The sequence below is a fragment of the Balaenoptera physalus genome (genome assembly GCF_965194825.1).
Source record: "Balaenoptera physalus genome assembly, chromosome: 1".
Classification (NCBI taxonomy): domain Eukaryota; kingdom Metazoa; phylum Chordata; class Mammalia; order Artiodactyla; family Balaenopteridae; genus Balaenoptera; species Balaenoptera physalus.
The window spans coordinates 25,062,988-25,075,174 of record NC_138882.1 but is presented as its reverse complement, the minus strand read 5'-3'; the positions used below and the strand labels follow the sequence as shown (position 1 = coordinate 25,075,174).

The following is a 12,187-nucleotide window of genomic DNA, read 5'->3' as shown; positions in this document are numbered from 1 at the left end:
GCACACAAATACACACATGGGCCAGCATGACACAAGTCCATGCAAAAGCAGCCTGCCTCGCAGCTCTGCCCTGTAGCGCTCATCAGCACTGACCTGGCTCTGCACGCAGTAGTGGTTGTACATGCACGTGTACGTGCATGGGTGTGCATACAGTAGTGTGTGCGTGCGTGTGTGTGTGTGTGCAAGGGCACAACCAAGGACAGAACCTCCTTATGGTCTGCATCATCCGCTGGAAGGTCCTAAATGACCAGACCCAAGTTCACCACCAAGGATTTGCTTTTTTCTTGAAAGAGTTGGTACAGTGGTTCTGGAAACTTATCTTTTAAAGGATTTGACCAGTCTGTTCTGGGTCCCAAACCGGCTGGTTGGAGGTATGGTGGGAAGCGGTAGAGCAAGGCCCCGGGGACAGATGGAGAGTGGAGGCTGGGCCTGCTGTCACAGACCGCCGTGTGGGCAACGCCCACGCACACGGGCCCAGGGAGAAGACTTCTCTCTACTCAACTGACATTGCGGATTCCTGTTTCAGGAAGGGTCACAGGCAGCAGCTGAGCCCACTGTGGGGGAGAAGGGGAGTTTAAAATAGGAGCAGGGAGGAGGGTGGGCGTCTGTGATGTGCAGCAGGGGTGACTCACCCCGTTGGCGAAGGGGGCCAGGGAGGCAGCCTGGGGCCAGGAAGCCGGTCTCGGGCTGCCCAGATCCTGTACTGTCCCCACTCCTGTTACCTCTGCCAGTTTCTAGGGGACCCCTGCCAGTTCGGCCTGCAGTCCCCTCGCAGCCCGTGCGGAGGGCAGGGCGGTGAACAGTTTACTTGGCCACATTGTCTTGAGGCCTGGGGTCCGAGGGGCAGGAAGGGCCCAGCCCATCTCTGCGGTAGAAAAAGAGCCCCGAGGCTTTCCCTCCCATCATGGGCTTCTCCCTCCAGCACTGGGGCCACTTCTTCTGGCCTGAAGGTGTTCCCTCTTCGGAGAGAGCCCTTAGGCTGCCGGAGCGGCAGGGAGATGGGTGGGGTGGACAAAACGCGCTCCCCGACTCACACAGGTGCCGGCTTACGAAGCCCTCGCTTCGTGGAAGGCAGCCAAGAGGGGGGACAGCTGGACCCTGAGCGGACCTGCCCTCCACCCCCTTCCCCACCGTCACCCCAGCAGAACGAGTCGCCAAGCGGCCCCTCCTCCTCCCTCCTCTGCTGGTCCCGTGAGATGCCCTAGAAGGAAGAGCTCCTTGGGCTTTGTCCGGCCTTCCCAGTGCTCTTGGAACGAAGCTGCTCCCACTAGGCAAGGCTGGCCCGTGCTCGGTCAACAGCCAGGCCGAGCCCAACCAAATGTGCGCCTGTCCGGGACGAGGCTGACTTGGCCAAGCTGACTGCAGCCCTCGGGCAGGGCACCCGTGGGCCGCGCTCCGGCCAGCGGCCCTCATGTGGCTTCCCCTCCCTCCCAGGACCTACCTGGAGGAGGAGCTCACCAAGGCCCGGAAGAAGCCCAGCCTCCGGAAGGACATGTACCAGAAGATGATTGAGGTGGACCCAGAGGCCCCTACCGAGGAGGAGAAAGCCCAGCGGGCTGTGACCAAGCCGCGGTACATGCAGTGGAGGGAGACCATCAGCTCCACGGCCACGCTCGGGTTCAGGATCGAGGGCATCAAGGTGAGGACAGCCAGCTCCTGGGTGGGGAAGGGACTGGGTCCTTGGGCTCCAACAGCATTCACCCAGCGGTCCTGGCTGCTCTCAAGACCCTACGGAGGCTGTAAGATTCCTCCCCATACGGGCCCAGGGCCTGGGCAGCCAGCCCCAGGGACAGACATTTGGGGAAATTAGCTTACTCCTTGGTCTGGGTCTGGGTGCGATGGCCATGTAGGGGGCTGGGGCCTTGGAGCAGGGGTGGCTTCTAGCCCCGCCCAGCGTTGAGCCCTCTGCCGGGGACCCTACGTTTAGCCCAGACCATGCCCAGCACTGAGAACCCACTCAGGAGGCAGCTCGCTGGATGCCAGTGCCCGGAGCCAGCTCATTCTGCCCAGGGCCCGAAAATCAGGACTGGCAGTGAGATGCAGCCAAGGGAGGGAGCGTGCGGCTGCCTTTGACATCCGAGCCATCTGCCTGGGGGGCAGGACCAGGCGCTGCTCCTACTCGTCACCAAGCCCCTCTGGGGAGGCTGCACCGAGGCCACCCCCAACGTCTGGGCCACCTCATTCTCTTTTCTTTCCGCTTCACTCTCCCAAGAAGGGCCTGAGAATGCTCTCCCTAGACCCAGGCCCCTACACGCCTCCTTTGCTGTTCGATTTGAGAGCCGGCTCAGACACACGCTTCACCCCAAGGAGCAGGGCTGTGAGGCGTGGCCCCTCGGTCTCGGGCAGCCGTCCCTCTCAAGCAGAGGGTAGTCCAAGCGTACTCGGGTTTCTGTTCTCTGCCCATTCTTGGCCCACGTTGGCCAGCCCTCGAGTCAGAGTAGGGCAGCGGGGAGCCCTGACTCAGGAGCGAGAGGAGCCAGGACAGCCTCCTTGCCCATGGCATTGGCTGGAAGTTTCTGCGGGGCAGTGCCTCGCTGCCGATGGTTTGGTTTCGAGTGGGGCAAAGTTTTCACCTTCCCCTGTGACAGCTGCTTTACGATCTCCAGGCTGAGAAAGCCATTTGCCCCGCCCCTGTCTTCTGAAATCGGCTTTTGCTGTTTTTTTGGATCCAGTGTGAGAGTAAATTATACGCTCTTCCTCTTCCTCTCAATGCTCCGTTCCTTTCTGTATCTGTCTGAAACAGTCTGCTTTTCCCTTGACCTCTCTCTCCGTCTCACGCTGGATCTCCTGGTCTCTGTCCACTGTCCAGCTGCAGGAACGGCCAACAGCCCATCTTCTCGGGCTGAGGGCCACCAGCTCCGAAAGAAGCCAGCTGCCTTCACCAGCAACCCCTGCCTCCCCCGTCCCTGGTCCAGGAAAGGCCCTGCAGAGACCCCTGTGGGGAAGGCCCCGCCCTCGGCTCTCTCCCTCTGCCCAGGGTCCTGCCTGTTCTTGCAGAGGCAGTGACAGTGCTCGGCTCCACCCTGCTGGTGCACAGACGCACGTCTGGGGGCCTAGTGGAGCCAGCCTTTCTCACCCTTTGATCTTAAAGAATAGCTTTCCTCGTAGAGATGCTAAGCCCCAGGTGCTGCCTGAACAGCCTGGAACAGACATAGTACTGGGCTCAGGAAAGGGAGCCATTCCGTGCGCTGGGTGGGGCAGGGAGCAGGATGGGCTGTGTTACGTCTTCGCCTTCAGGGGACCTAAGTAAGAGACCTTCCATTACAAAGGGAATCGAGCTGAACTTGGGGCGAGGAGCGCCTCTCTCCTGTGGTGAGGGAGGGTGTCCCTGGGCAGCAGGGACTTTCAGGCACCCCGGTTCCAGGGACCCGGCCCCTCGTGGAAGCAGAGGCCCGTGCACCTCCCTCAGCCCCTGCTGCTCACACTCAGGACCCTCAGAATGGACGGGCGGGCCCCGCAGCCTCGCTCCTCCAGTCTTGGCCCAAGCGCCCCTCGTGCCTCCGGGCCTTCCTAATGCCGTTTACTCTGCCTGGGACGCTGGTGCCACCGCCTTTGTTCTCAGCCAGGGCGCAGGACAGGCTCCCCCGTGCCGTGTGGTCGGATTGACCACGCGGCGCCTGCCTCCTTGTGCCCCGTGTGGGCACCTGGCTGCCTGGGGGTCAGCCCGGGGCTCATGGCTCTGAGGCACTGTGTCATCCCCCTTCTCAGAAAGAAGACGGCTCCGTGAACCGGGACTTCAAGAAGACCAAAACGAGGGAGCAGGTGATCGAGGCCTTCAGAGAATTCACTAAAGGAAACCGGAACATCCTGGTGAGTCGGGTGCCCCCTGCGAAGGGGTCGGGCCATGTGGTCTCCAGGCAGGGGTAGCTGCGCCCCCTCTGGAAGTTCTTGCCCAGGCCGAGACGGAGCCAAGGTTCCCACACAGAAAACCCTGGCCCCAAACTTCTGCTTGGAAGGTGAAGAGGGAGGTGGTGTGGTTGTCAGCCCGTCCAGCGGGTGAACACTCACTCACTCTCTCCCTTAGCCAGCAACTCAGCTCCCAAAAATAGTCTCCATCCCCTTCAGAGCAACCCTTTCCTCTAGCACCCGCTGCAGGCCAAGTATTGTGCCAAGTGCTCACCAAACCCTCATAGCAGCCCTCTGCAGCGGGTTGGCATCCGTGTCCCCATTTTACAGATGAGGAGACTGAGAGGTCAAGGGCACACAGCTAGGAAAGGGGGAGCTGGAGCTCACACCCAGGTGGGCCGGCAGCCTGCTGGTCCCTGTGCTTCTAGGCCTGGCTGGGCCTCCACCAGGCTGAGACTGAGTGAGGGAGGTGTGCGGGCATTGCGGGGCGAGGTGCCGCGTCACCCTCCCCAGCCAGAACTGATGGGCTCTCTGAGCCTGGAGGTGTGGGTGGCAGAAGTTCACGACAAAGTGACTTCATTCGCCGCAGGCAGGCTGCTGGACAGACGCTCTGAGCGCTGGGATCAGCTGAGGTAGGGTGTGTTGAGTCGCCACACCCCAAGGACAGTCAGAGACCTGGGTACACCAGGGACCTGAGCCCTGGAGCGCCTGTGAGAGGCACCTTTCCCTGCACAGGCTCCCGGGATGCTGAGTGGGGAGGGCTGGACCCAGACAGCCTTTCTCCAAGGAGACTCAGCACCGGCTGGAACTGGGGAGTTTCCCTACCCACCTTTTCCAGCTGGGAGACTTCGCTTGGCCCGTGGTAAGAGCCGAGGCTTCAGTCACGGGGCAGGCACCCCAACTCTTCCATAGCTGGAGCCTCTGGACTCCGGGTCAGCGGCCGGGGAGGATTCCAGCTCCTCAGCGGAGTTTGCCACAGAACGCGCGCTGCCTGCACCCGGACGAGAGGGATTATTCCTGGTCCTGAGCCCCAGGCTGGCACTGCTTCAAATGGGCGTCAAGGGACCCTATGTGCCTGTGTGCGACATGCTTCCCTCGCGGCCCCTGGGGAGGGTGGGCACCCCCAGGGCCAGCACAGCTCTGTGGAGAGGCCACTGGCAGAGATATTTGTGGCCCTGGCTCTCTTATTCTGTCCTTTTCAAGAGTTCAGGGCACTGAAGTTTGTATCAGGAAGACAAGCACCATGGCAACCGGGCTCTCTGGGTTCTGCCTCCACACTGCTGGCGTTCCAGAATAGACTTAACCCTCGTGCGAGGGGCTCCTGGAGGCCTCCCGGCTGTTCGGGAACTGTCCCCCGCTCCCCCGTCCCCAACCGCGCCTCCTGTCACAAAGCAGTGGAGGGAGCGTGGGACCAGGGCCCCAGCTGCTCCGCCTTCTTTGGGCCTCAGTTTCTTCATTTCTAGATGAGGAGGTGGGAATAATCAGGGTGTAGGGCCCTCTCACGCTGACACTCAGAGACTCTAATGGGCCAAATAGCACCTAAAATCCACCTCCCACACCCACGTGTTTAAAAATCTGGTCATCTTTCTGTTCCCAGATCGCCTACCGGGACCGGCTGAAGGACATTCGGGCCACCCTGGAAGTCTCTCCCTTCTTCAAGTGCCATGAGGTAGGTGTTGGGCTTTGTCCTCGGGGACAGAGAGCCGTGTTCCGTGTGGTTGGCCACAACCCCTGGGCACGCCCGCCTGAGCTGTGGGCCTGACCCCCGTGCTAGCAGACCTGCGTGTTCCTAGACGGGCCGCCCATAAGGAAGGAGTGGGGCGTACGGAGGGCCGGCTCGGCCTGGGTCTGCCCTGTGTAGCTGCACTGGGTCCGGCCATTCTGGAAATGCCCTCTTCGCCCTTTGTCCTCGCTGAAGCCCAGTGTCCCTGGGTGCTTGGCTTCTCCTGGGGTTTCTGCCTTCTCAGCTTTGTGCAGCCTGCAGAGCTTCCTCCAGCTGGCCTGCTTTCTCTGGGGGACAGCCTGGGGCCAAGGCTGAAAGGACCTGAGGCCGAAGAGCAGCGCATGACCTCCTGCGTGGACGGAAGGACCCGCGGCTGCCCACTTGGCAGCCCCAGGCTTCGTCTCACAGCTTTGCCCTCCCTTCTTCAGCACTTTGCTCTTATTTCCTGAAAAACTGTTTTGCTATACTCTTTCTGGAGTTTCACTTGGAAACTTCAGGTCTAGACCGAGGCCAAATTAGCTGGGGCTTCTGCTTTTTTCCATCTGGGAAGAGAATGCCCCCTTCTCTGGGCTCAGCATGTCCAGGGGGTCTTCCCTGCCCTGGCCGGGGCCCTGGGAGCTAGAATGACACTTCAGCGCCTCCCCACACCCCCATGTCTCCTTCGGGCCTCACACAGGTGACCCAGGGGGTTGGAGGGTGTGTTCATATTTGGGAAAGCGCCTTACCCCGCGCAGGTGCTCTGACCTGGCCCACAGCAGGGAGGGGTCTTGGTGCCCGCTGTCCCTGGCAGAGACCGTGGGCAAAGACCAGCCTCAGAAGCCCTGTCTGCCCAGGACTTGCAGCAGGTGTGCTCCGGGCTGGGGGTGACCTGGGCCTGACGGCCCACCCTCCCCGGGGGCTGTGAGCGCCTTGGGACAGGGTCCTTTCTGGTCTCCCCGCAGACAGGCGTGTGGCATCTCCTTGGCACCTCCCCCTCGGGGAGTTGGAGAGGACTCGGTGCCGAGGGATGGGTTAGCTGTGGTCTAGAAATAGAGGAAAGTGTGCAGGTTGGGACTGGGGGATGGGGACGGGGTCTGCCCTCCTGGACATTCCTCCCTGGCGGTGTGGGCGGTCATTGTTCTGGGTCCCATGTCCTCCGTCCATGGCGTGGCCACTCGGGCAGGCTCTGCTGCTCAGGTGAGAATGGGGGACAGAGCCCATCGGCTGAGCAAAGCTCGCTCCACTTCACCGAGGTCTCAGGCTTTTCCAAGCCCCCCTAAGGTGCCGGCTTGCTGTCTGGAGGGCAGGGCGGGGCCCCAGCCCTTCCCCGCCTCACCTCCCTGCTCCCCTCCAGGTCATCGGCAGCTCCCTCCTCTTCATCCACGACAAGAAGGAACAGGCCAAGGTGTGGATGATCGACTTTGGGAAAACCACGCCCCTGCCCGAGGGCCAGACCCTGCAGCACGACATCCCGTGGCAGGAAGGGAACCGGGAGGACGGCTACCTGTCGGGTCTGAACAACCTCATAGACATCCTGACGGAAATGTGCCCGGGCGCCCCCCTCTCCTGAGGCCACCCTCTGCCCCACCTCGTTGCCACCCTGGCCTCTCCTCCCCCTTGCTTCCCTTCTCCTTCTGAATTTTTCCTTCACTTCCACCTGGGTGCAAGCCCTAGAACTGACCCTCCCGAACGGCACTACAAGACACTTTGTAGACGAGATGAGATGAGATTTTCTAGTTACTGCCTGATTGAAGGGTTTGGAGCAGGGGCTTCCATTTTGCTTTCTCAATAGGATCTCCTACTAGCAGAGAAATGCCCAAACCCAGGCTTGGCCGCCTGCAGGGAGGTCAGTAGGGTTTAGATCTGGAGGGAGGTTCAGGTAGCCATGGGGTTCCTGGCTCCAGAGGGGACCCTAACAGAAGAGCCCCCCACCCCAAGCCTCTGGGCAGGTTACCTGTGAGGGCCTGCTGCCCCCTGGTGGCCAGTGCCATTGGCACCACTGTTCGGCACAGCCTGTTCCTGCCCCATCCTCTCAGCCTGGGGATGGGCTGGTGCTGTAAAAATAGGCGCCTGGTGCCAGGCTTTCTGGTATTTGGGGCACAAAACCACTGGGAACAGAATGTTGGCCATGAATAAAGTACCCTCTGCTTAGCAGCCTAGGGACTCCGAGAGATGCCGTGGTGGCCTTCGTAGGGCTGCTAAAGCAGAGACCCCACCCATCCGGTATTGAAACCCTCCGGCACTGGGACAGACCCAGGAGCCAGAAGTCCAGATCCAACTTGACTGTGCTCTCTGACATTGGCCTTCCGAGGAGTGGGCAGGTAGGAGCTGTGTTCTCCCTCTCTGATTTTCGCCCGTGAATTCAGAGGGACATTCTGCAAACCTGAGCTTCCAGGGATGCCACCCAACCCCCAGAACCACTCGTACCCCCCACTCCCCACCTTGCTGTGACAGGGTCCTCAGGGCTGGTTGGCAGTGGGCCAGGGCCCAGGCAGCCCCAGGGGAAAAAAGACAGAACCTGCCAAGGACATTCCTCTCCTGTCCCCTCGCCTCCCAACTTCCTGGTGCCAGGTGGTCCACCTGCTGCACACCCAGGATGCTCATGAGGCCCAGGGTCCCCAGCAGTTATGGGCCAGAGCTGCAGGCCAGTGCTACGCAGGGAGGAGGCAGGAGGCTGGCTTACCGCCATCATTCCCCCACCCCGGCCCCGAAATAAGTCTTAACAGCCCGAAGGGCTTAGACCCGCTTCCCAGATAGGGCGTGAGCAGCTTCCAGAGTATGTGGAGGGTGCCAGGCATCTCTTCCTGGGGTCTCTAGGTTGCTTGAAGATTCACAAGGAACCAACTGTAAGCCTTATTTTAATTGTAAAGCAAGTAGGTCTATATTATTGAGAAGAATGTAAATTTGCGTGAGTTGTAAAGAACAATAAGTCCAGCTCTTTGGCCATTTGGAGCTGGGCCCCAGGTGTTCACCCTTGCTGTCAGAGGTTGGACCCATTACTCTGCAGGGAGCTGCTCCAGGGACACTTGGAGATGATGTGTCCCCAGGGGTGTGTGCCTGGAGGACCAATCCAGAGGGAAGCCTTCCTGGGCTGCCCCCTGTCACCGCAGGGTCTCTGGGGGAACTGTCAACTTGCCCACGTGACACGTTCGTTTCCCCTTTCATGCTGGGTGAGTGACGGTTGGTGGGGGCAGAGGGTGGGACACATGAGGATGCATAAGTACAGAGTTTAAAAATGGAAATCACTTTTGAACTTCCTGGCTCTTGTTCAAAACAGCAGTGAGCTCCTGTGTGGGCTGCCTTGCTAAAGGTCACACCCCCTCCCGGCTGAGCACGAGAGACCTTGTGATACCACATGACCCTAGAAGGCAGAAGCACCAAAGTCAGCCCGGGGTCTTGGGAGCTGTAGTCAGCTGGGTCAGAAGGGACCCCGGGGGTCTGGGCTGCTCCTGTCTGTGGGGAAGGGACATCATTAATTCAGATGTAAAAGTTCTACAACTATGGGCTGGCCAAGTTACCCTCATTCTATCTATGAAAAAAGTTTGCTAAAGCAAATTAATGCTATGAACAAAAATTACAGGGGACCAGCTTAACCAATTTAAGAGAACAAACTTTCCAAGCACTTTAAGCAGGCACCAGTTGTTTGCAAACAATGTGCTAATATGCAAGTGACTTGTTCATTAAAGGAGGCCCATCGGGCCTCTTACTGGTGATCCTTTGCTTTGAGTTACAGTATATATGTGAATGGTAGAAAGTGGCATCTTTCTAGGGTTATGCTATTAGGGGTTTGGAGGTTTTGTATTTCCCATGCTAGTTCTCCTGCACACCTACTCTCCCTCTCAACCCATTCTCCCCTCTGTCCCCCACTCCCTTAACCGAGCGGGATAGATGGATCCTGGAATGTGATTTCCCAGAACCCCTGCCTAGGCGGTCTGAAAACCTTCCCCAGCCAGCCTGGTCCAGGCAGGGACTCCTTGGGTCCCAGCCGTGCAGGTGCCAGGAGGGTGGGACGAGGTGTGCACACCTGCGCACAGGTGAGTGGGCGCCCTTTCTGCCCTGTCCCCATGGGGCCCTGGGACTCTTGGGGTTCAGCACTGCTCAGCAGTGGAGGGAGGTATCTCAACTGCTTGTCCCAGATGTGCCTTTAGTGTCATGTAAGAAGTTTTTAAGTTATATTTATTTTGTTGGGTTTTTTTAATTGCACAAAACACTAAGTGTGAGAGGCTGGATTCTGTTTCTCCTTTAAAGCTTTGCCTTCCTTCTGAATTTCCTTTCCCACCCAATGGAAAGAGCCGGATGCAGCCCTGGCCATCCTCCCACCCTACCCCGCCACCCTCCGCCATGGACTCTTTCCACGCTTCGCTGTATTTAGCTTTGAGTTTCTCTGCGTCTGGTCAACCCCCGTGTGTATATAACCCGGGCCGTTGCTTGGGAAGAAGCAGGGTGCTTACCCCCTGCCAGTGCCTTTTTCTGGAGGAGAGAACTGCCCTGAACGTCCTCCTTCCTTCTGCACCCCTCTCCCCGCCACACCTTTGGAGAAAACTGAGCTGTTACAAACCCCCGCACAGTGCCTGTCAAACAGACTGCAGATGCTCTGTACCTTCCTGAATAAAGGCCCTGGAGATCACGGTGCTGGGCGCTGTCTGCGCGTGGTCCTTCTCACCCCAAGCCCTCCAGGAGTGTCTGGAGGTGAGGGGGTCTTTGGAAGCTGGAGGATCCAGTGGGGCTATGACAGCCCCCAGGGGTGGGGGTCAGATTGGGTAATATTTTAATCTGCAAAGGATTTTAAACACTCTTCAAAACTGCTCTTTTCTGCTCTCTCCATGAAAACTTTTACATAGCAGCTCAGGGATGAAGCAACAAAGCGCTCCCCACTCCACACCCCCCCGGGCTGGCGGAGCTGCCAGCAGCTTTTGCTTATGGAGCCCCGCTCTGTACAAGGCACTGGGTGCTTGCATCTGTAGTCCCCTTTGATCCCTGTATTAACTCCACGAATAAGGCTGTATAGTCTACAGATGGGGAAACTGAGGCTCAGAACAAACACCTTGACCTGGGTAATAAGTGGGAAGCAGGGCTTCAGATCCAGAATTTGTCTGGTTTCAAAACCAATTCTGTCTTCCTCCCTCCCTAGGGAGCATCTAGAGGGCAGAGAGCTTGTCTTTACCCTGCATCCCAGGTGCTAAGCACCGGGCCTGGCACATAGTAGCTGCCCAGCGAAGGTTTGATGGACTAATGAATGGCCATGTGGCTGGGATGGCCAAGGAAGACAGCCGAGAGCAGGGGCCCCTGCAGCACATCAAGGGTTCACCATGCACTTCCCTTCAGGCCTCTCCAGCTCTGGATAGCTACTGGCTTCATTTGCAGAACTCAGAATTCTGTATCTGGAGGCTGGTGCATCCTTCCTTTATCATTTTGAAAAATTATAGGACAAAAGTACAAAAACGCCACAGTGCCTTTGCACCTTCTCTCCCTTCTGCCTGGACTGCTCTCCCCAGGTTATCATGTGGTAACTATGCTCACTCCAGATTCTCACACCTGTATCTCATTCCTGCCCCACAGCTGGCTCAGTGGGCTCCAACCATTGTCTACACAGGTTCACGCAAACTGCTTCCTGCCCTTCCTTCCCTGTCAGCCCAGAGCCCTGGGATGTACCCAGGCCCGTGCCCATGTAACCCTGAAGTCTGGGGGATTTAACCCCCCTATGGTACAAACTTTTCCCCGATGGGAGATGAGAACAGGTCAATAGGTCCCTGCTCCTTCACCACACCCCTCACTGACGGATGCAGCCTGACTGGCTTCCCCGAAAGTGGTCCTATGAGATCAAGCAACCAGCTGCACTTAGTGGGGGTTGCACTCTGACAAAGCAGCAGGAAATAAGCCTCCTCCTCAGGCTTTTCTCCCTGGGGAACCTGAACAGAGATACACCATCGTTTAGATCTTGGCTCAAATGTTGCCTCCTTGGCGAGGTCTCTGAACCCCCAGCTAAAGCAAGCGTACCCCAGCCGTGCTCTCAGTGCCCTGTCTCATCTCCCACACTCTTGCTCAGTGTTCAGAACCATCTACAGGACTTGGGGTCTGTCTCTTCCATTGCGACACTGCCCCTGAGGGTGGGGACTTGACCTTTTAACTGTTGTTTTCAGTGTCTCACAGTGCCAGGCACAGGTGCTTAGGGAATGTTGATGGGGTCCCTGAGCACCCTGCGTGACCATGGCAGTTGGGCACACAGACACCCCTTCTCAGGCAGGAGAACAGCTCCCAGGTGGTGTGGATTCTCTGGCCTCGGTCCTCTCCTGCGATCTTACCTGCGCCCCTTTCAGCCAGCCGTTCTCAGTGTCTTTCTCCAGATCTTGCTGTTGCCAGTAATTGACCAGTAAAGGCACTCAACCAGTACTTTCTGGAATGGGTGAGTGGCACTCCCTCTTCTCATCCTTTCTGCTGTGGTTACCCCCTGCCCAGGGCTTTGCGATCACGCCCAACCCATGTGGAGCCCCTGTGGCCGTGAAACCCCGGCCTCTTGTGTCTGCCTGGGTTTCCCTGCTCAGCCTCCTGTGTCCAGTGCACAGGCTGATGGAGATGCTGCTACAACCCTTCAGAGGTGGTGCCGCTGTCCCCCACTCCCGCCCGCCCTGGGCCACCCGT

At 58.7% G+C, this 12,187-nt stretch overlaps 1 protein-coding gene across 4 annotated transcripts in view; it reads left to right on the top strand.

The window, feature by feature from the left end:
• ITPKB (inositol-trisphosphate 3-kinase B) overlaps positions 1-10,180 on the top strand; it is a 100,043-nt gene extending 89,863 nt beyond the window's left edge. For all 4 annotated transcript variants that reach the window (XM_082426325.1, XM_082426326.1, XM_082426328.1 and 1 more), the window contains 4 exons: positions 1,435-1,639; positions 3,709-3,810; positions 5,444-5,515; positions 6,903-10,180. In XM_082426325.1, the coding sequence (XP_082282451.1) occupies positions 1,435-1,639; positions 3,709-3,810; positions 5,444-5,515; positions 6,903-7,118 (595 nt within the window). In that variant the 3' untranslated portion in view covers positions 7,119-10,180. The remainder of the gene's footprint in view (positions 1-1,434; positions 1,640-3,708; positions 3,811-5,443; positions 5,516-6,902) is intronic.
• Positions 10,181-12,187: the final 2,007 nt, after the last annotated feature.